This window comes from Lampris incognitus, chromosome 3 (genome assembly GCF_029633865.1).
Source record: "Lampris incognitus isolate fLamInc1 chromosome 3, fLamInc1.hap2, whole genome shotgun sequence".
Taxonomy (NCBI): Eukaryota; Metazoa; Chordata; class Actinopteri; order Lampriformes; family Lampridae; genus Lampris; species Lampris incognitus.
The window spans coordinates 104429152-104453017 of NC_079213.1; the positions used below are offsets into that span (position 1 = coordinate 104429152).

Genomic DNA, 23866 nt, shown 5'->3' on the forward strand with positions numbered 1-23866 from the left:
TGTCTTTAATATAAATTGGCCCAGTGAAACACAATATTCCGAGCGGGTCCCTGTACTAAGCTACTTAAGTCTGTGAATCGGACAAGGGTGAACACTAATCAATGAAGCCTGCCGTTACCCAAGTCAGGCAACAATCGTAATCGTTAATCGTATCGCTCTTTATTTGAGTGGCCCCTTTAAACTGTCACCAGAGACCCCGTACGGGTTCCACCTTAAAAACTGGACTCCGCGTCGCCACTACCGGTGGGGGCCCTCCCCCCTGTGGCAGCAAACCACCGTTTAGCGACGGTGTGTGTGTGTGTGTGTGTGTGTGTGTGTGTGTGTGTGTGTGTGTGTGTGTGTGTGTGTGTGTGTGTAAGATGGAGCCGGTGTGTGAGTGAGGGCTGCGGACTTCTCTTGATCGCCTGATGTTTGTGTTGTGCCGCCGCTTATTCCCTGGTACTTGGACGTCACTGCGACCCGACCCGCAGCAACTTTTGGCAGAGGGGTGAGTAGGACATATACCTCCCGCGTGTTGGTCGGAAGAAGGCGACTTTTTGTCTTGTTGAAGTGCTCCCGCACTGTCGAATTCTCTCGGCGGATTAAATGACAAAATTGGCCATGTGAGTTTTCCCAGCGTGCCGCCCGGCATTCACTCTTCCCGGTGAAGTTCGTGAAACACGGCGGACTGAATATTTTGTATCTCATCAAGTCAGCGTAGAGGTCACTGCTGCAGCTGCAGCGATGTCGCCTGTCAATAAACACCAGCGACAGGTGACCGCGACATGTGAGCCGGAAAAGAAGCGTCATTCTTTTTTTTTTTTTACCATCTCCGCAAACAGTTTAACCCGGTCGCCACGAAGGCCGTATTGTGTGAATTCACATATTTTGTATGTCGACAAAAACGAACGCGGTGTTGAAGCGGAGTCCGGAATCACTGCTGCAGAAGCCACGAAGAAGTTTGCGTTTTGTTCGTTCATCATTCATCTGTTTTTTTTTTAATAATTTCTGTGCCTTATTTGTATTTTCACTTAATATAAAGCATTTGCAATTTAATCTACGACGTGTGCTATATAAATAACGATTGATTGATTGATTGATTGATTGATTGATTGGTTGATTGATTGGTGATTGAATGATCTATAACTGAACGTGAAGAGCAGTTGAGTGCAACATTGCTCTGTACTTTTACATGCATGCATTCCTAACATGTCCTGTTCCACCCAAGTGGCCTTGGGGAGAAATCATGAGCCATCTCTCAGACAACAAAATGAGCTGCAGCTTATTTCAAGCTACTTGTTTTGAGAGCACAAAAACGCTTTTGTCAAAGCAATGGCGCCGGTCCAAAACCACCGTGCGTTTAGATTTTGCATCGTAAAACAGCAGCAACAAGCTAAACAAAAGTCGCCACGTTCAGCCTACATTGTGCAAGGTCACTTCTTTCTAATGATTGTAATTCAGTTCTTTGTGGCCCCTGACTGACTGACTGAACGTGGTGAGACATCTGCAACACGTACAGTGTGCAGCAGTCATTGTTTCTGAAAGATCAAAGTATCACAAAGCGAGTGCCAAACAGCTCAGACTTTGGCCAAATTATGTTTTTTTTTAATTATTATTATTTATCCCACACATCACAGCAGATTTAGTATTAATTTCCATCACGCAATATTCTGTTAAGAATAGACTTGTTTACTCAACAAAAAAAACCCAAACAAACAAGAAGTGTATTGTTGACTCAGTGTCACGGGGCCATCACTATACACAACCACACATTTTTAAAAGCAGGACTGAACATCTGACCCCATTTCTTCCTCCATGTCATTTCTCTTCTAGTTGCCCGGGCAGAGGGTATGGAGGCAAACACCGTGCGGGAGCCTCTGTTCATTCTGGAGAGCGGGGAGGTGTACAGAAACCCCACAGAGGTGAAGATGAGTCAGATTGTGCTGCCCTGCCACGCCAACCACTGTGGGGAGCTGAGCGTCGGACAGCTGCTGAAATGGATGGACTCCACCGCCTGCCTCTCCGGTAGGAAGAAAGGGCCACAAAACCCTGGCACATGCTCACATCCAGAGTGACCTCTAGCAAGAGATGGGTAGAAAGATAGAAATGCTGTAAGAGCTAAGCGGTAGCACATTACATTAAGGTGTACCTTTGTTACTAAGCACTTTATAAATGGTTAATATCTAATTCATTAACAACAAAATGTTGTTAATGTTGTAACAAGATGTTATTAAGCATTAAAATACATTTTCGGGTTTCCCGGTTGGGAACCCACGAGGGGAGAGTCAACATAGACATTCTTGAAGGAACCACATGATTAGATGAAGCTAGCTGAACCACTACCGAACCTTAACCCTAAACCTAACCACTGTAGTTGGTGTTGCTACTACGATACGATACGATACAATACAATACGATATGATACAACTTTATTGTCAGTTTGTGCTGAAATTCATTTTTAAGTGTCACGCATGTGACACTTATCATAGACATACAAAACACATTAGGCAGTCGTGACAAACAAACATATCACATTATATCCTCTGGACTCAGATCTCAATTAGCAGCGCACTAATGTTGGTCTAGCAGCTGGATAGACTGATGTATAAAAGAATTCTTCAACCTGTTGTGTTTAAATTGAGGGACTCTAAATCATCTATTAGAGGGCAAATGTTGGTGTTAGGGCGGCATGGTGGCGCAGTGTTAAGCGCGGTTGCCTCACAGCAAGGAGGTCCTGGGTTCGAGCCCCGGGGTAGTCCAACCTTGGGGTTCGTCCCGGGTCGTTCTGTGTGGAGTTTGCATGTTCTCCCCGTGTCTGCGTGGGTTTCCTCCGGGGGCTCCAGTTTGCTCCCACAGTCCAAAGACATGTAGGTCAGGTGAATCGGCCATACTAAATTGTCCCTATAGGTATGAATGTGTGTGTGTGTGTGTGTGTGTGTGTGTGTGTGTGTGTGTGTGTGTGTGTGTGTGTGTGTGTGTGTGTGTGTGTGTGTGTGTGTGTGTGTGTGTGTGTCAGCCCTGTGTGATAGTCTGGCGGCCTGTCCAGGGTGTCTCCCCACCTGCCGCCCGATGACTGCTGGGATAGGCTCCAGCATCCCCATGACCCTGAGAGCAGGATAAGCGGTTCGGATAATGGATGGATGGATGTTGGTGTTCTCCATTTAAAACGTGAGGAGTCAGAAGAGATGGTGTTAGCAAGTCTGAGCATGCTCTTGTTGTGAGTTGCTTTAAAGGAGTGTGCCACAGGTCGACCAGTAATCTTTGCACAGATTTGAATTTGATTGTATAGTTTAGTTTGAAGTTTCACAGATAGGCTGCTGAGCTAGGCTGTACTGTGGTAAAGCATGATGCTCTGAATGACTGATTTAAAACACAGATAAATTATCTGGCTCCAAAAGATCTGAGTCTACGAAAGTAAATGCGCTGCTGTATCTTCTTACAAGTAAATTCTATATGAGAAGGCCATCTATCATAACACTCAGGTATTTGTATGAAGAGACTTGTTTAATTTCTACATTGTGAATTGTCACTGGAGGCAGTCGAGGCTCCATACAGGATTGGCTGAGACCCAGGTTAACAATGGCCACCGTTGGTGCTGTGCCTTCCAGGGTACCAATGAAAACTGTACAATCCACCACGGCAACCCCTGAGAAACAGGGAACAAGCTGAAAGAAGAAGAAGTGTTGATAATAAGAGCATTTTTGTCACACCATTCCATTAGCCAGTCAACATTACACTGGTGCAGTCTGGGCTCATCACTGTCACTCAGCAAAGATAGTAAGGCGGACTCATCAGAATATTTTAAAATACATTGGTTGGGCACACAGGAGGTGCAATCTGCAGGGTACAATGTGAACAACATAGGTGAGCTAATGCAGCCTTGAGGTGCTCCAACATTAATCATGATCAGAGGGGAAAGCGTATAATTTTCCTTTACTAGCTGTATTCTGTTTGTGAGATAATAGTTATACGAGTAAATAAGTTGGATTGTACTGTATCTACAATTTTTTGGACAAGAGTAGATCATGCTGAATTGTATTCAATGCAGATGAAATGTCCAGGAAAAGAGCTCTGCCATATGTTTTAGATGTGTCGAGGTGTTTGGAGATGAGATGCACAATCGTGACAACTGCATCTTCTGTGCTGCAACCTCGCTTGTAGGCAAATTGAAAAGGATCCTGTGTGATGCTTATTGTTTTGTTGAGATGTTGGACCATTGTCTTTTCCAATGATTTCATAATAACAGATGGAAGAGGTTTTATATGAGATGTCTTCCAAGCTAGTGGAATGATATGAGTGTCGATGGACAGTGGAAAGATGAGTTGCCAGACAGGATCCAGTTCCCTGGCAAAGGACTTCTAAACAAGAGCACTGCATGAGTCAGGGCCAAAGGCTTTGAGTTGGTACGCTGGAAGATGCACCTTCATCCACAGTAATGACAGTCCTATCTGCACTAGTGGGTGTAATGGTCTTAGGTAGATCTGCACATTTCGTAGGGTTGTCGACAGTCAACATGGGAGAAGAAGTGATTTGCAAGCACAAGTTCATTGTCCGTCACAATAGATTTGTGCAAAAATCAACTTTTGCATATACATAATAAGACATTTTCACGATGTATTATTTGTAAGCAGCTTGCTGAAAATGTGAATCACCAGTCCTCACCGGTGCACGTGGTTTCTGAGAGAATGTTTATGTAGACCCTTTCACATTGAAAATATGGGCTCCCAGCTTGGCACCCCAAAAAGTCTCAATTAATGTGTTATAACACCTAATCACTGAATTATAACACATTGATAAATGACATTATTTATTGATAAAGTAATTAGCAATTACTCAAACCATTAATAAAATATGCGTCATATTATAGTGACACCATATAAGTTTTTCTTTCAGTATTTCTCCTCAAAGTTTTGACTCAGGCCAGTGTACTTCTTGATCGTATGTGGGCTGAAAAGTGACATACTGTATTATAGACTTGGGCAACAATATAGGTGAATATGTGAAAGGTTCTGTTGGGGAAATAATTTTTCCACAAGAGTTTTAAAGGAGTGTGTGCTCCAATTATCAGGGCATCACACTGCTCAGCTTCCCTGGGAAAGTCTACTCTAGGGTGCTGGAAAGAAGGCTCCAACCGATTGTCGAACCTCGGATCCAGGAGGAACAATGCGGATTGGGTCCTGGCCGTGGAACAATGGACCAACTCTTTACCCTTGCGGAAGTGCTAAGGGAGGCATGGGAGTTTGACCAGTCAGTCTACATGTGTTTTGTGGACTTGGAGAAGGCTTACGACCGTGTACCCCGGGGCACTCTATGGGGGGTACTGCGGGAGTATGGGCAAGACTCCACGTTTTCGGTTTTTACCGATTTTCACCGAAAAATACCCAGATTTTTTTTAAAAGGAGCAGATCGGTTTAAATTGATTTTCACCCGGATTTTATGTTTCCATGGATCCAAAAGTTGTTCCTGTTCATGTGAGGTTATGTAACAGTGTCCTCTTGTGGCGACATTCGGCATGCTGGATGGCTTTGAAAAATAAAAACCGAAAATGCTGAGCCTTGAGTATGGGGTACCGGGGCAGTTGCAACAAGCCATCCAGTCCTTGTATAACCAAAGTGAGAGCTGTGTCTGTATTCTCGGCACAAAGTCAAACATATTTTCGGTGGGTGTCGCTTGTCCGCCAAGGTTGTCCCTTGTCTCCGATTCTGTTTGTGATATTCATGGACAGAATCTCAAGGCGCAGGCAAGGTGAGGAGTTTGTCTGTTTTGGGAACCTCAGAATTGCATCTCTGCTCTTCACAGATGATGAGGTTTTGTTGGCTTCATCAGAACGTGACCTCCAGCACGCACTGGGGTGGTTTGCAGCTGAGTGTGAAATGGCCGGGATGAGAGTCAGCATCAGCACCTCCAAGTCTGAGGCCATGGTTCTCTACTGGAAAATGGTGGATTGCTCCCTTCGGGTTGGGGATAAGTTGTTGCCTCAAGTGAAGGAGTTCAAGTATCTCAGGGTCTTGTTCACGAGTGAGGGTAGGATGGAGCGGGAGATTGACAGGCGGATTGGTGCAGTATCAGAAGAAATGCGAACATTGTACCGGACCATTGTGGTGAAGAGGAAGCTGAGCCAGAAGGCAAAGCTCTCAATTTACCAGTAAGTCTTCATTCAAACTCTCACCTGTGGTCATGAGCTTTGGGTGGTGACTAAAAGGGTGAGATCGCGGACACAAGTGGCTGAAATGAGTTTCCTCCATAGGATGTCTGGGCTCAGCCTTAGAGATAGGGTGAGGAGCTCGGACATCTGGAGGGAGCTCAGAGTAGAGCTGCTACTCCTTCGTGTCGAAAGGACCCAGTTGAGGTAGTTTGGACTAGGATGCCTCCTGGGTACCTTCCTTTGGAGGTTTTCTGGTGACGTCCAACTGGGAGGAGACCCTGTGGTAGATCCAGAACCTGCTGGAGGGACTATATGTCCAATCTGGCCTGGGAATTCCTTGGAATCCTCCAGGAGGAACTGGAGGAGGTTGCTGGGGAAAGGGACATCTGGAGTGCCCTACTTAGCTTGCAGCCACCACGACCCGACGCCGAAGAAGCAGCTGATGATGAGATGAGATGAGAAAAGAGTTTTTTCCCCTGCATAATCACATCAACCAAATACATTGAGGATTTAAAGACTAAGTAAGCACTCGTTTTTAGCCCGTCTCTGTCTCCTATGTCATCCTATTGAAGGATGAAACAGTAATGTGTTTTCCCCTGGATGTAAGAAAAAGCATTTACATATACATTTTCTCTCATAAAGCGGCAATGTGATGCACCTTGTTTTTTGTTTAATTTGTCATCAAGACAACCAGCTTCACCATCCTAGGCCCATACCAGATGTAAAGTACATGAAAATCAAATCAAATCAACAACAAAAAAAATCAAAAATAAGTTTTACCACCTCTCTAGTGTATTATGTTATTGCCTTTTATATTTTATGTACATAGGTAACATGTCTGAATCCATTTAGTGATACAGATCATGAAAGCGTGTCCTTGAATGTACATATCAGCCAGACATTCCCTCTGTCTTGTTGGAGGTCTTGATGCTTGATCTTTATCTCTGTCTATATGTCTGTTTGTCTTCCTCTCCCAGCGGAGAGACACGCAGGCTGCTCCTGTGTCACCGCCTCTGTGGACGACATCCACTTTAAACACACCATAGGGTGAGGATGTACCGACCTCATGACGCCATCAGAGAGGGACCAGCCGCTCATGTGGAAGAGAGAATAGGATAGATGATAAGATAAAAAGGCACTGACTAGCTTTCATAAACATGACATAGACTTTTAACACTCTACAACAAATAGCTGGTGACAGCACAACCGATCAGAGATTGAATCCTCACTGCAAAATGTCCAGTTGGATAACAGATGGACTACTTTCAAAAGTCCTGTACAAACAAAGCCTGATTATTATTTTTTTCAGATTACTCATCATTTGTGATCATTGCAAAATGAAAATAATGAAAATGTCCTGTCTGTCAGTAAACACATGAAATGGCCCTATTTGTAGGCAGGAAAAAGAGGATCATTGTGTCTAGTCCTGTCCTGGACCCTTTTGTAGTCTTAATGCCACAAAGTAGAGGATTCCACATTATGTTGACATTATAATCATAGCTCAGTGTTGACGGTAAACATCATCTGCGTCTTGTTCTAGGGTGGGACAGGTAGTCAACATCATAGCGAAGGTCAACAGAGCCTTCACTTCCAGCATGGAGGTTGGTGGATGCTCCTTTTTCAGCATTCTTAATATTCACTTTGAGAAAGGTTGGCAAAGCTCTTATGGCTAAACCTGTGATAAATGTCATTCACTCTTTCAGGTGGGCATTTTGGTCACTTGTGAAGACCTCTATGCTGACAAGCAGTGGAAGGTCAGCCATGCCTTCGCCAGTTTTGTAGCCCGACGCAAGGAGGCCGGGAAGGTAATGGGCCCAAAACCAAAAGACTGATGGTTACTGACACAAAGGCATGCTGTAAAACACTGATTCAACCCAAGTTTGCATTGACAATTACATACATTCTGTTAATGGCTGGATGTTTCTGCACATGTGCTTTTACTTCATTCCTTCGGTCTAGGTACTTGTATGTGTGTTTCAGTGTGGTTGAGTTTTTTTGGGTGCTGTTAAGTTTGCATACATATTTTTTAAGGTTGCAGGTGTGAGGTATGTGTGCATGTATATGTATGCATGGATTTGTAAATATGCACAAATCTTTATGGTTGCATAGCTGTTTGTGTGTTCATGTGCTTTGTTGCATGTTCATGTTTCTATATGTGTGTGTGTGTGTTCCATGCTTGTGTGATCCCTGTGTGTGTGTGTGTGTGTGTGCGTGTGTGTGTATCTACACAGGTACAGCTGAAGCAGGTGATCCCTCGCACACAGATGGAGCAGATGGAGTACAGCCTGGCTGCAGAGAGGAGGAGGATGAGGCTGATCCATGCTGAGATTATTACAGACCTACTGAGCAGCAGCACCTCGCAGCTCGGTACAGCACAAGGCTGCTCGCGTTTAAGACCAGCCCAAATAACTTTATAAGAGTGTTTTTCCGCCGCACATTGACGTACACTTGGTCGAAACAGAACATTTGGCTGGGGTTTAGTGAAATGTGAAAACTCTGCTGCGTCTTTGAAATGGATAAAATCAAACCAACAGAACCCAGCCACGGGATTTTAGGGATTTCTTGGGAGACAAACCAACATTTTAACACCGGACTATTTTCTCTTATCAGAGTTGACAGGACTGAGACACAGTTAAAAAAAATTTTTTAAAAAAAGGGCAGCAGAGACCACACAGTATTTATATGAGGTTGTATATAAATATTGTTGATAGGAAGGAAGGGAGGGTTTGTAGAGTTAGCATTGATCACTAACGTTAGCTTGAATTGTGATTAATGCCCACGAGTGCATGATGACCCTTGCAACACATAATGTATCTTTTTTTTCAGGAAGGAGACGAAATGTAAGTTGATATGAAAATGTAAGACTGTCCAGATTTTGTAAATTTGTTGGCATACATAGGAAGAACTACATTAGGGCATGGATAATTGGCTGAATGGATGACAAAGCCATTTTTCATTTCAGCGTCTCTTGGCATCACCGGGCACACATCCTGTTAGAAGCCTTATCAGTCTAAGTGCTTTGTTTTTTTATTTATTTTTTTTCATTGTTAGGCGAGTGTCAGGAGTACCAGGACGCTGTGCCAGCCGAGAAGACGCGAGTGGAGAGCGTGGAGCTGGTCCTGCCACCCCATGCCAACCACCAAGTCAGCACTTTTGGCGGTCAAATAATGGCCTGGATGGAAAATGTGGCTACCATTGCTGCTAGGTGCGGACCTTGTAATCACACACCGGTTCACCAGAGTTGCGAACTCTCACACTTTTGGTTGGAAACTTGTGCTTTTGGGTCCACAAATAAATCTCACACCAGTAAAAAGGTCAAGGCTGCAAAACTCTCAACCAACCTACGTGTTGTGTTACAAAAGTCCCCGTCTCTATGGAAACAACAATGACAAGTGCTTGAGCTAGCAAGCTGCATTATCGTGATGGAAAACTAATGGAAGGATTTTGATTTGGGTATGGCAGGCCTGCCTGGTTCATTCAGTGGATTCTTTAGAAAGTGTATTTAAAAGGGGCGCTCTGACTTGTTTGCTGTCTGGTATCAGCCTACAGATTGTCTGTTCTTTTTTTGGATTTTTTCCCCCCAATTGTACTTGGCCAATCACCCCACTCTTCCAAGCTGTCCTGGTCGCTGCTCCACCCCCTCTGCCAATCCGGGGAGGGCTGCAGACTACCACATGTCTCCTCTGATACATGTGGAGTCGCCAGCCGCTTCTTTTCACCTGACAGTGAGGAGTTTCACCAGGGGGGCGTAGCGGTGTGGGGGGATCACGCTATTCCCCCCAGTTCCCCCTCCCCCCCTGAACAGGCACCCCGACCGACCAGAGGAGGCGCTAGTGCAGTGACCAGGACACATACCCACATCCGGCTTCCCACCTGCAGTCACGGCCAATTGTGTCTGTAGGGACGCCCGACCAAGCCAGAGGTAACACGGGGATTCGAACCGGCAATCCCCGTTTTGGTAGGCAACAGAATAGACCGCCATGCCACCCGCACGCTGATTGTCTGTTCTTTTAACGAGTCCAGTTAGTTTCTCCAGAGCTTCGACATCAATTATCAAATTATGTTTATCTGCAAAAGTCTTTTCGCATAATTAACACATATTGTCAATTGTTTTGGAAAGAGTTTTCTTTTGAGGTGATTGATTCGTATCAGGGCTTGCCTCTGGCCATGTGCAGAATGTCCCACAATAACATTTCCCCCGACACTATTGTGCAAGGACACCACTTACATAGTGCAGTTTAACTCAGCCCTCAATGATTCTGATTGGTTTAAGAAATACAAACAAGCCAAAACGTTGTTTCCACCTATTTAAGAATGATAATGGGTGCTGCCACACTTTTCCCCTAAAGCGTAGTGTGGGGTTAGATCTGGCTATGCAAGACTAAGTTCTGATGGATGAGGCCTCTTCAGAATGGGGATGATGGTGGTTGTTTTCCAGAGTAATTGTAATTGTGTAATTTTGGCCATCTGCAGAGATTGTGTGAACAGTTTCTGGAGGGGAGCTTTAGGGCATTGTGTTGTAGGACTCGTGTGGGGATCCCAGGATGGCCTTGTGCCTTGTTGAGTTCATGCTTCCTCAGATGTCCACCGGGTGACAGAGGTGAAAGGATTGTTTGTTAAGCAGTATTCCCACTATTACCGCCACAAACACCACAGAATCCCCAAATGAAGTGATAGTGAAGTGCAAAAAGGCAAAATATAAGTGAAGAATGGCATCAGCAGGGGGTGTTTTCAAGCCCTGTGGTCCTGGAAGAGGGTAGGGCGCACAGGAGAACCTCACCTTCCCTGCAAATGTCTGTGCTACCAAACTGTCTGTTAACTGTATAAAGGTTAGAGGGTTGAGGAGTTGGGGTCATCCCATGAGGTAGTGGGTTTGCCTGTTTGACCAGCACTACCCTGACCCGTATTGATGCTTGTTTTCATTTCACGGTGGTAAACGCACATTCAGGTTTGTTCTCGTATTTAAGTTTTGCCTTTTTAACATAACATCAACACATGTATGAACTCCGAGTCTCTGTTTTCTCTTTTTGATGTGTCCTCATCTAGTCGCTTGTGCAACGCCCACCCAACCCTGAGGACCATAGACATGTTCCATTTCCGGGGCCCGTCTCACATCGGGGACCGACTAGTCCTAAAGGCAATCGTCAACAACGCCTTCAAGAACAGGTCAAATCAGTTCCGCTGGACTTCAAGAATTTGGACGGGGAGGAAATTTTGCCCGGTGTGATCATTTCTTAAGGCCTTCTGTTTGTGTGTGTGTGTGTGTGTGTGTGTGTGTGTGTGTGTGTGTGTGTGTGTGTGTGTGTGTGTGTGTGTGTGTGTGTGTGTGTGTGTGCACGTGCGCATGCATATTCATACTTTTGTACTGCAGTATGGAGGTGGGTGTATGTGCAGAGGCCTACCAAGGTGGAGAACCTCTCCGTCACATAAATAGTGCCTTTATGACCTTTGAGGTGTTGGACAGTGACAGGAAGCCACGCACGTTGCCACGGATACGACCCGAGCCTGTGGTGAGTTCCCCAGGTGTCCCTGTGTTTGCCTTTAGATCCTGCAGTTTGCAGTAAAGGTCCTTGGTATGGCAGGAAAGTGACACATTAGGGCTTATTAGATGTGAAGCGCCTCAAGGATCTGGCTTCTAACACATTCACACATAAACTGATATTTTTGTTTCATGTTTAGTTGTATCATTTGTGTAGATTTGGGGGTGTTTGGACCCCCATAAAAATGTGTGAGTGAGTGCATCTAAAAATATTTGCTGTTATAACACATTATTTACACTTTTTTAAATTAACATTGTAATCTTCAATGATAAGAAAATTAGCAAAAAAGAAAAAAAAAATTCTGAACCCCTACCAGTATTCTCTCTTAACTCTCCCTTGTATTCTGTCACTTTGTATTGTCCATGTGGTTTCATTTGAGGTAGGATTTCACAGAAACACCGTTGACAGAGATGACAGTAGAGCCAGGCAGACACTGTATGATTTAAGTAATCTTGTACGTTGCGCTAACTCACACTACACCCTTAAATTGCCCATTTTGCACGACCAAAACATACGATATCTATGCTCACACTACGGTTCAATCGACACGCAACGACATGGGTGCACACACTGCATGTTTACACGGAAAACCCCGAACAGTTTTGTTCAGTGACAATCTCAATAAAATTTTATTCAAACATTACAGCTGCGTCCCCAAAAATGCAGACAGTTTTATTTGTAAGTTTTATTTTACATTTTAGGGCATGTTTGCGAAGAAGGTTGCAGGCCGGTTGGATTTGACCACCATGGCAAAACCCTATTTAAGCTAATATAATAGGCTACCATTGCTAGAGCTCGATCCATCTGGTCACCATACATTCAGTCCACTGTAAGCGCTCTCTCATCTGCGCCATCTTGTTATTGTTGGTTCGTGCAGGTGCACTCTGGTAGCCTCACACTGAATTGTTGGAAATCAGAGCTTAATACTGCTGGTTGTGGGAGAAGTTTGGGTCATGTTTAGATGGTAACCCTAGGTTTGCGAAACTTTCGCAGGATTTTTAACCTAACCTTAACCTAATCTCAACCTATCCTTAACCTTAACCTAACACTTGCGAAGCGCTACTGTGCTGAATCAAGTGCACATGTGCAAGAGTTTGCAGGAGTTTTGCAAATCTAGGGTAACCATCTAGACATGAGCAGAAGTTTGCTCTCAGGGCTTTCTGCCAGAAAACTCCCAGGCTTTCTGCCAGAAAGCCTTCCAATCTCTTTCCTCCAGCAGCCAGAGATTAGGTTGTGGGTTAGCTAACGGTTAAGGTTAGGTTATGGTAAGCAATAGGAAAAAGTTAGGGTTAGGTTGGGTTTGGTTTGGTTAAGGCTGAAGCTTTTGGGAGAAAGTCCTGAGGTCAAAATTCTCCCGCGTGTGAAACTGGTCAGACGGAAAAACTGAAATTTCTGACATGGCAGAAATCCATCCGATCACCCGACAGCCAGATCATTGATCGTTCTGTCAATTAATTGGGCGCCATGATCCCCCTCAAACTGCACGTCAGCTGATGAGGCGGAAATTCGGCCTGACTCTAAAATGAGTCGCCAAATTTAGCTCGATGGCCAAATTGGGGTTAAAATCAGGCTCAACTACAGTGTCTCCCCAGCTTTAGATGTTTTCTATCACCTTTAATGTGTTCAAACAAATCAATCTTTTGATAAAGGTTTTTAAGTAAGTGTTTCTGATTTGTCAGCTTGCCTTTCTGGGTTAGCTGAAAACGGTAGCGTGTGAATCACAAAAGGTTGTGATTCACATCTATGACACTGTGTCCTTGTCTGTATCTTACTTTACAGTGGTAGTAAACCTTTGATTATATTTTTTGAGCTAAAAACATGTTGGTTCATCCCTAAATTGGTAAAATAATTTGCCCCTGGTGATAAACTCAACAAAAAATAAGGCCGCACCACAAGACAGTTTTGAATGAAAAATTCTATGCTTTCTCTGTCCTTCAGGTTAAAAATGCAGGTTATGAATAGGTAAACCCCCAACTGATAACATTTCACATTACAGTGCTGCTCTGCTGACTGGAATCCTCTCGGCTTCTGTTTTATTATTGATGGTTTATTACCGAAATCATTGTTTTGTTGATATTGTTATTGCTATCATCATATGTCTGCTATCCCATTTGTTTTTTCCTTTTTTCCTTCCTTTTTTTCAGTTTTTATTCTTCATGATCTTACTCTATATTAAGCACTTTGTAACTTTGATTTTGAAAATTCCTTTAACATAGAAATAGAGATAATAATAATAAAAGTATTTTTATTTTATTTATTATTTATTTATCTTTATAATTAATTTATAATTAATTTATATTTATGTTTTTATTATTCAAATAAATATTTTTATATTTATAATGAATGTATATATAAATATATATTTAATATTTATACAAGTAGAAAGTTCTGCAGAAAGCTCTGCAGCGGATCATCAAGGCGGCCAGCATATCACCGGTACCCAGCTCCCAGCCATAAAAGACAATTATCACAAATGCTGCCTTCGAAGGGGTCTGAGCATCAGCAGAGATCCCACCCACCCCAACCATGGACTGGTCTCCCCCCTGCACTCCGGGAGGCGCTACAGGAGCCTCAGAGCCCGCACTACCAGGCTCAAAAACAGCTTCTTTCCACAAGCTGTTGCCCACCTGAACCTGGCTACCCACTGAATGTCTGTAGATATTTTTAAATATTTTGTACTCCAGCTCTTTTTTTAACTTATTTTTAGCTTTTGGTCTTCATGTGTGTATATCTTATATTGTGTTTGCTGTGTTTGTCTGTGTCTGTCTTGCACTGTTTGGTGAAGCCACAGCCCTCATTTCATTTTTAACATGTGCCTGCACATTGTTTTTAATGACAATAAATTGAATTGAAGTAAATATTAAAATAATAAATATTAAAATAAATAATTTAGAATGATTTATTATTATAAAAAAGAAAAAGAAAATAACAATAATAATAATAAAGATCAGGATAAGCAGCTTGGATCTACTACTACTACTTTTGGGCGCTCCCGTTAGGGGTCGCCACAGCAGATCATCCATTTCCATCTCTTCCTGTCCTCTGCATCTCCCTCTGTCACACCAGCCACCTGCATGTCCTCCCTCACCACATCCATAAACCTCTTTGGCCTTCCTCTTTTCCTCTTCCCTGGCAGCTCCTTATTCAGCATCCTTCTCCCAATGTGCCCGGCATCTCTCCTCCACACACGTGGCTAAGCGGCTTGGATAATGGCATAAAAGTCCTTTCGTTTTTGTTTTCCAGGATGGAAAAAGGCGCTACCAAGAGGCCATTGCCAGAAAGAAGATTCGCCTTGACAGGTTAGTTTCTGTTAAGAGCAGTCAGGTGAAAGTCAGATGCTGTTTAAAAAAAAAAAAGAAGTACATTCTCTGTCTCTTGTCTCTGAAGGTGTCCTTTTCTTCCTACTTGTTTCCAGGAAGTACATCATCTCCTGCAAGCAAACAGAGGTGCCTCTGTCTGTACCTTGGGACCAGAGTAACCAGGTAGCACAAGAACGCCCTATTTATCAACAGAAGCACACATGATCTGTGAGGCATGTGGTCCAGCCAGCCACAGAAATCTTAAACGGAAGAGAAGATGTGCTCAACTCAAATTCAGATAGATATATGAGTGCGAGGTACCAAAGTTTAACAAGATTGGAAAAAGAGAAGAGAACCCGCATTCACCATCATAGTGTTCAAAAGTGTTAATGCACTGTTATTCAGCAGATTTTGCCCATCCTCTCCATTGCTCCATTGCTCCTCCAAGTGATTTTATAACTATCCAATATTGACAACATCAAATATCATGACGTTTTTGACTGAATACCTCAATATTGATAATGTGATATTTTGGGGATGTCTGTCGGTGCTTTTATAAGATATTTACACAGCAGAAAATATTGATAAATAGGGCGTCCAGGTAGCGTAGCGGTCTATTCCGTTGCCTACCAACATGGGGATCGACAGTTCGAATCCCCGTGTTACCTCCGGCTTGGTTGGGCGTCCCTACAGGCACAATTGGCCGTGTGTGCGGGTGGGAAGCCAGATGTGGGTATGTGTCCTGGTCGCTGCACTAGCACCTCCTCTGGTCGGTCGGGGCGCCTGTTCGGGAGGGAGGGGGAGCTGGGGGGAATAGCGTGATCCTCCCACGCGCTACGTCCCCCTGGTGAAACTCCTCACTGTCAAGTGAAAAGAAGTGGCTGGCGGCTCCACATGTATCGGAGGAGGCATGTGGTGGTCTGCAGCGCTTCCCGGATCGGCAGAGGGGGTGGAGCAGTGACCAGGACAGCTCGGAAGAGTGGGGTAATTGGCCGGATACAACTGGGGAGAAAAACGAGGAAAAAAAATATCCAAAAAAGAAAATATTGATAAATGACAGTAATGTGGATATGATGATCAAGCAGGTGGAGACGTTCATTGTCAGTTTCACTAAAACAGTGGAATAAGTTCAGAAAACCGCCACACTTTACTGTAATGCAGCCTTTCAGACCAGGGAATGACAACTTTTAAGTTATGTCACCATATTACCACAATGCCACAACACATCTAGTCTCAGGTCACCATACCCATATATGTCCATAGATTGCCCCATCTATATGTCTATTGCTTATTATGAGTCAACATACTCTTCTTTTTCGCTTTCTTTTCTTTCTTTTTTTTAGATGTACCTAAGCTATAACAATGTTTCAGCATTAAACCTGTTAGCTGCTAGAAACAACTGGGTATTAGCCTCAGAAAAGAATAAGGTGAGTGTTGTTGGGTGTGTGTGTGTGTGTGTGTGTGTGTATTGGGGGGGGGGTGATGGTTGAGGGATAATTCCTCAAGACAAAAGCTTTTTAAATAGTTACACCTACCCTGCTTTCACCATCAGTTCTGGTCTTTATCTTCTCTGGCGAGCAGAGAACTCAGAGTCAAAGTGGCTTTAAAGTAGAGGCATGTTGGTTTGATTAAGTCTGCAGAGGCATGTGGAACAAGTTGGTGAACTTCCCCCGAAGCTGGAGTTTCTGGGATGACTCTTGTTCACATTTCCCAAAATATCAAAGCATTTCAGCGTACAATAGGGGAAAACAGAAGGCAAGCCCTTAAACGCTGTATAATTATCATGTTCCCGACTTGTCAGGCCCCCGCAGCTTAAATGGAATGAACTGTTGCAGCTTTGCCTGCGGCGGAGCGGGGCACCTTCAAAAGGAAGCTATTTAGAGATGCTGGACGCATCCCTGTGGTCTAACGCTTCCGTGTTTTTGGATACGCTCCATTCCCAGGTCAGTCTGTACACCCTTGAGGAGAACCAGATGCTGTGTTTTAAGGTGGAGATGCACGTCAACGTATCGGCAGGACAGACGTTCCATCTGCTGTCGGACCTGAGGAGGAGACAGGAGTGGGACAGGCACTACAAGTCAGTAGCATTAACATTTTTTGTGCATTTAAAGTGAGTGTGACAGTGTAATAAGTGTAAACTGAGCAAAATTTGAATGAAAAGATGAAAAATCCCCCCCGTTGTGGAAGTGTACGAAAAAGTCAAGTCTGACTGAAATAAGAAATATTAACATTTTTAGTTTTAAAATCCTTGCACACAGAATGGGCGTGCGGGTAGCATAGTCTATTTCGTTGCCTACTAACACAAGGATCCTGGTTCGAATCCCCATGTTACCTCCGGCTTGGTCGGGCGTCCCTACAGACACAATTGGCCGTGTCTGTGGGTGGGAAGCCGGATGTGGGCATGTGTTCTGGTCGCTGCACTAGCGCCTCCTCTGGTCGGTTGGGGCGCCTGTTTGGGGGGGAGGGGGAACTAGGGGGAATAGCGTGATCCTCCCACGCGCTACTGTGATGACAAGTCAAACAACAGGCGGGGGATTCAAAATTCGCAATTTGATGATGTAATCTGATTGGCTAGATGTGTCTGATGACATCATGAGTATCATGAGGGAAAAAAAAAGACCAGCAAAGCTAAACTAGGGAAGCTCTTTTAAACATAGAAAAACAGATGTAAAGCTTTACAGATTTCTACCTTTAATGCACACAGCACAAAATGCATGATGGTTTAAGTTATAACTGGTGTTGGAAGCTGTTGGCATTTTAATTTCTTTCCGACTTTAAGAATTTCTTCATCGGGGCAGCTTATCCGAAAGGGTGCAAAGGTCAAAGCTGCAGCGTCTAGACCACAGATTTAACAATTTTCCTGTTTCTCTTCATAGTTTTTCCATTATGTAAGACATGATGGTGAGCTGCTGCAAAACAAAAACTCATGCAATGATTGATAAGTAGTTTATTGCCTCACCTGGTGTTGGGTTCAACAGTGTGACACTGGCACTTGATAGCAGTGTGGAATCATACCTCAAGAGAACAATAATAATAATAATAATAATAATAATTAATAATAGCCTGTATTTCTTTTTCATGTGTACACTGTATTTTGCAGGGAGTGTGAGGTGATCAACCAGGCGGATGACGATGACACTATTTATCGCATTGCCACACCATCTGTCAGTAAAGGGGGCAAAGGTCAGGATTTCATCTTGCTGGCATCGAGAAGGATACCATGTGATTCCAGGTATATAGTACCTTTACTACATGTTGAACGTCTTGAAAATACTTTGGGTTTTCTATAATTTATTTTAAAACTTTTGTTATTGTTACCAAATTTATTTTAAGAAGAGGTAATTATTATTTATTAACAAATATTTAGATAATTAAATCAACCAGACTTAGTTATGTTTCTGCAATAACACCTGGTTTTTTATCTTACAAGCACCCACTGGGGTAGGTTTAGATGAGAATGATGGCAACATACATACGCATGTGATATGGTCATATAATGTGAGCAGTTAGGAAAACACAACATACAGTATACAGCACAACACAATATACAATATGTACAAAAATAAAAATTGGGGACGTAGTCTGCAGTCCTCCCCGGATCGGCAGAGGGGGTGGAGCAGAGACCATGACAGCTCAGGTAATTGGTCGGATACAATTGAGGAGAAAAAGGGGGAGCCAAAAAAAAAGAAATTGAACTGTTTAAATATTTATTTATTATTTATTTATGACATACTTTATGACAATTATTCCAGCTCTTTCAACAATGCACCACTCTTGAGTACCTCTTCCCTCGTACTGTGCTTTGCACACACCGACGGAAAGTTCTTCTCTCTCTCCCACTTGTTAGCTGTCACTTGTCCTATTTTTGTCCTCTTTAGGGACCCGTATCTGATCGCCCTGCGTTCTGTCACTCTTCCTACCCACCCTCCTACTGAGAACTACACCAGGGGTGAGGTGCTCTGTGCTGGTTTCACTATCTGGGAAGAGTCCAGTTCTGTCACCAAGGTGGGCCAAAATAAATAAGCATTGACACATGATAGGCACTGGGCTTTTTGTGCACCAACAGAAATTGCTTTTTTCTCTCCCAGTTGCTACTACAAAAAGCTGTCTTCTGTCCTCTTTCGTCCCCTTTAGCGGCCCATATCTGCAGCTCTACATCATACATACTGACATCACACTGCTAGAAATAACAGAATAAACCACTTTGAGTAGTGTAGTGGAATATTTGAAATAATTCACAAGGATGCTCAAACATAGTGAGCAATTGTTAATTGGCTTTCAATTAGTGATTGGTTATCAGTTGCTGATTAAATTATCGCAAAATGTCCGCATAACGGTCTATTCCATTGCCTACCAACACGAGAATTGGCGGTTCGACTCCCCGTGTTACCTCCGGCTTGGTTGGGCGTCCCTACAGATAGAATTGGTCGTGTCTGCGGTGGGAAGCCAAATGTGGGTTTGTGTCCTGGTCGCTGCACTAGTGCCTCCTCTGGTCGGTCGGGGCGCCTGTTTGGGGGGGACGTGAAACTTGGGGGCATAGCGTGATCCTCCCACACACTATGTCCCACTGTCAGGGGAACAGAAGCGGCTGGCGACTAGAAAACTGGTGCCAGCTGTGTCTGCGGGTGGGAAGCCAGATGTGGGTATGTGTCCTGGTCGCTGCACTAGTGCCTCCTCTGGTCGGTCAGGGCGCCTGTTCGGTGGGGATAGCATGGTCCTCCCACGTGCCACGTCCCCCTGGGGAAACTCCTCACTGTCAGGTGAAAAGAAGCGGCCGGCAACTCCACATGTATCAATGGAGGAGGCATGTGGTAGTCTGCAGCCCTCCCCAGATCGGCAGAGGGGGTGGAGCAGCGGCCGGGACGGCTCAGAAGAGTGGGGTAATTGGCGGGGTACAATGGGAAGAAAAAGGGAGAACCCCCCCCCAAAAAAAAATTGCATTATGAAAAATGTCTGAAAATGGTTTAATGCACCACTGTCTGCATTTCCTCCTCTGTCTCCACAGCTCACCTACTACAACCAGGCCACCCCTGGCGTCCTCCCCTACATCTCTACAGACATTGCTGGCCTCTCCTCCAGTTTCTGTTGCACTTTCTCAGCCTGCAGCCACTTCCTGGAAACCAACAAGGACAGCCTGGCGGCCCTGCCACCTTCTGCACTGTGATGTCTAAATACTTCCATGGACCATCCAGACAATGGCGAATGGGGATGTCAATTTCCAGTGTTTCTGATTTTCTGGTTGATTTTTAGAAAAGGTGTATATGAGGAAAAAGTAGTCTTATTGGAAGGAGCGGTTTCAGCAAACCTGCTTTGAGCGTTTGCAGGGAGATGCTGTCCTTTTCAGAGAGGCTGTGGTGTAATGTCGCATTCTCACCCTGCGTGTGTTGAACATACCCACCTGTCTTTAAAAACGGATCAGCGGCTTCAATCTGAAGTCCTTCCTCCAACCTCCGTCCTGTAAGACTTCATCAGTAAGAGTATGAAAATGTAGGCTTCTGTCATTTGAAGAGTTTTTACTGAGTTTTATACTTGATGAGGTGTTAACGATTTCAAAGCTGCTTAACTTTTGTTAGAATTGTAATTATACATGAATTTTGTGCAATACTAATCCATAGATCAATGGATGATTTTTGGGCATCAGTAGTCTCATACACTTAACATGATAGACAGGCATCACCGCCATGTATGTTTGTATTGGTATAGTATTTCTTTTCAACTAAAGTGAATGAAAGGTAGCCCACGTTATGCCAAGGGGTTCGAATCAGCTTGTTTTGTAATAGTATATTTTCTACCTCTTTAAGCAAAGCTCTCAACTTATTGGATTTTAGCCTTTTAAAGTATTAATGAGTTGAGAAATCCATTCAGTATAATATAGTTAATATATTTGAATGCGAGACAGTAGAGTGCAGGCTGAGTTGAAGCCACGTGCACTGTTTGCTTGTTTTATACATCAGTGTGACAAACCGCCAAGTATCTCACATGACAAGCTGCCTTGGCTTCACTCAAACAATAAACACAATGGAACGGACCAGTGCATTAGGTCTGCTTGAGCTGTTTGTTGATATTCAACCCCTTGCATTCTTTGCATTCTTAACCTTTTCCGTTTCATGCACAAAAAAAGGAAACAAACAAAGCTTTCTTTTGTAATGCACTGTAACACAGAACTTGTGATTTTAGTGTAGAAGCAAGGCATTCAGGGGAGTGTGATTGGGTCTGGATAAGGCTCACAGCTCTCGTCTGGGCCGCCCCCCCGTTGTGCGCTCTCGGCCAGATTTGGAGAAGCTGGCAGCTGTGCTTGCTGGCCGGGTTTAGCCTGTCTTTGCACGTGCGCCCCTCATTTTGTCATCCATAAACTGCTTCCTGGACAGGAACAAGATCACATGCTAATGTAGACACAGGCAACCATGTGCCATGGAGGGCCGTCTACGAGAGCAACCAATCTCAAACCAGGTGACTTCAATGATAGTCTGTCCTCTTTGGTTGAGGGTGTGCTAAAGAGCCACCCTTATGAAAACTGTGCTTTACAATCTCGTGTTTTTTGTTTTGGCATTTTCCCCCTTATTTCTCCCCAATTGTGTCCAGCCAATTACCCCACTCTTCCGAGCCGTCCCAATCGCTGCTCGTCCCCCTCTGCCGATCCGGGGAGGGCTGCAGACTACCACATGCCTCCTCCGATACATGTGGAGTTGCCAGCAGTTCTTTACAGCTGACGGTGAGGAGTTTCACCAGGGGGATGTAGCGCGTGGGAGGATCACGCTATCGGTTGTCAATTAAACCATTTCAGATGGCCAATCTGATTCTGTTAATAAATTGCATCATCTAATACCAAGGATTTAATTGGACAGTTCATGAATTGGGTCTGTCAGTCATCCCTCTTATCAGTTTCTCTTATTTGATAGTTGCCTAGCAACATCAGGTAGGCTAGCAAGCTAGCTAGCTCTCAATAAAGAGTCTTGTGAACTCAGCCTCGTGAGAATCGGCTGTGTTCAAGAGAGGGGGCACTAAAACAGTTACAAGAAACCAAACAATATATCCGAAGCTGAACAAAAATGATACTCTCAACATTTCACAATAAAATGTACCTAACTGAATTAAAATCATTGGACTAGATCTTTAATTAGTGGAATTAGCTGGTGTAAAGTTTGGAAAGAAAATGTGGTCTTGAAACTCCATGACACATTGTTGCCTCCAATACACCTGCACTAATGCATCTGTCATAATAAACAAGATAAGCTTGGCCTGGAATAGGCCTCATATCATAAATACACTGAGTTAGTAAAGTAAATCTGTTCAAACAGGTGATTTTGCCTGCTGCCTCCAGCTTGCAACCAGTTCTCTCTTCTGCTGCTGCATACTGGACTGTCTCTGTTCTGTACTATGCTTGTTCATCGTCTGGCCCAGCGAGGTGTGCTGCCTGCCGAAGGCTGTCATCACCACCTGCTCCAAGGCTGCCTCCTTCTCCCGCTCTAGAAAGGCGGCGTGCCTTCACCCGGCCTCCTGCCTCCCTTTTCCAGTGGGCCCTTGCTAGCCCCAAAGCGGCCTCTATCTCAACACGATTCTTCTCCCTCTGGTGGAGAACCTCCTCCCTGCTGTTCTCCATGTAGCTGTGGTGCAACGCCTTGATGCCCTGTTTCCGTAACAGTCTTTAGTACCTACTCCATTTTTTTCCTCAAGGCCTCTGCCTTCACATCTCTCCTGCTGAGTTGTTCAGTTATCCGGAAGGCAGTTTGACTTGATGAGACCTGCATGCAACCAGTCGGCCTCTTCTCAGTGTTGTTGGCCAGACTTTGGAGCGGGAGGTAAAAAAAGACCTCTAGGAAGTCTTGGCTGCTGAGGGTGGAGGGGGCAAATGGCTTTCCGGGTGTCTGGGCTGTCCTGGTAATAGGATGTGGTCATCGTATTATGTGGGTCAACTTTTGAATATTTGAGTCTTAAGGCAAGTGAACGAAAATTCCACCTCTCAAGGCCTTTTTCTTCTCCTTTCATGGAAGGGCCATTATATTGTAGCGTCATCATGTTATATAAATTCCCTTTCATTTGTTTGCCTTCTTGAAGGATTTCTGTGGTCTGGAGTGTTGTTAAGGAGGATAGGAGGCTTTTGTTGGGTTTCACAAGGATTGTTTCCACTTCTTAAAACCATGACACTAAATACTTAAATCAAAAGGCGATCCTAACAAATCTTTCCTCAAAAAATGAAATAATAGTACTCCACCCAGAGCAAAACATATTGGACGTTAAATGATACATCAAAGATATTTATTGTATTGCTCTACAAACGTAATCTCTTCGTATGGCTCTTAAAATCAAACAGCACTACATATGGTATTTTGCACATCAAAATGGGTCGTGCAAAAAGAGAAAGTAAACATGAACTTTATCTGCAGGGAGCTCTTGTTGCCTTTCTAGTCACTCCCCAAAGCCTACATAGATCATGATGTTACTCATCATAGATATCATCATCTCCTAGCCTGGGCTAGTCTTCCAGTATTACCACAGTAACAACTGGCTGGCTGCAGTATTGTATAGACTTTCACTTTCTCATCTAACAGTCAGTCTTTGTCTGACCGCCCAACCAAACGATATGTAAAGACGTTAAAAACATAAACAGATCTACTTCTTGTAGTTAGTATTCATTTGTAGAAAAATTGCAAGCTACTATAAGACCATCACTACAATTTTGTTCCTTAAAAGCCAACAAGTGGGTGATGAATCAGGAATCAGGAACACTTTATTTGACATTTTATGTCATGTACTACTTGCGTGCATGAAATGAAATGAAATATCGTTTCCCCCAGCCCACAGCAGTGCAACACAAAGACAAAAACACACATCGAAAAACTATAAGAACTACAAGAACACATATATATCCAAACTAACACATTTATCAAAACTAAAATAAATCA

The 23866-nt window shown here is 43.9% G+C and overlaps 1 protein-coding gene across 2 annotated transcripts; it reads left to right on the forward strand.

Annotated features, from left to right (window-relative positions):
• Positions 1–301: 301 nt before the first annotated feature.
• On the forward strand, positions 302–21787 carry acot11b (acyl-CoA thioesterase 11b). Of its 2 annotated transcripts, XM_056276634.1 has the most exons (16): positions 302–487; positions 1813–2004; positions 7102–7171; positions 7665–7725; positions 7828–7929; positions 8356–8491; positions 9176–9329; positions 11171–11290; positions 11496–11634; positions 14908–14963; positions 15080–15146; positions 16307–16390; positions 16907–17040; positions 18064–18195; positions 18842–18968; positions 19969–21787. In XM_056276634.1, the coding sequence occupies exons 2-16, from the start codon at positions 1830–1832 to the stop codon at positions 20125–20127; spliced, it is 1716 nt and encodes a 571-aa protein (XP_056132609.1). In that variant the 5' UTR covers positions 302–487; positions 1813–1829; the 3' UTR covers positions 20128–21787. The 2 variants fall into 2 exon arrangements, with proteins under 2 accessions (XP_056132609.1, XP_056132610.1); XM_056276635.1 differs by lacking the exon at positions 16307–16390.
• The last annotated feature ends 2079 nt before the right edge of the window (positions 21788–23866 follow it).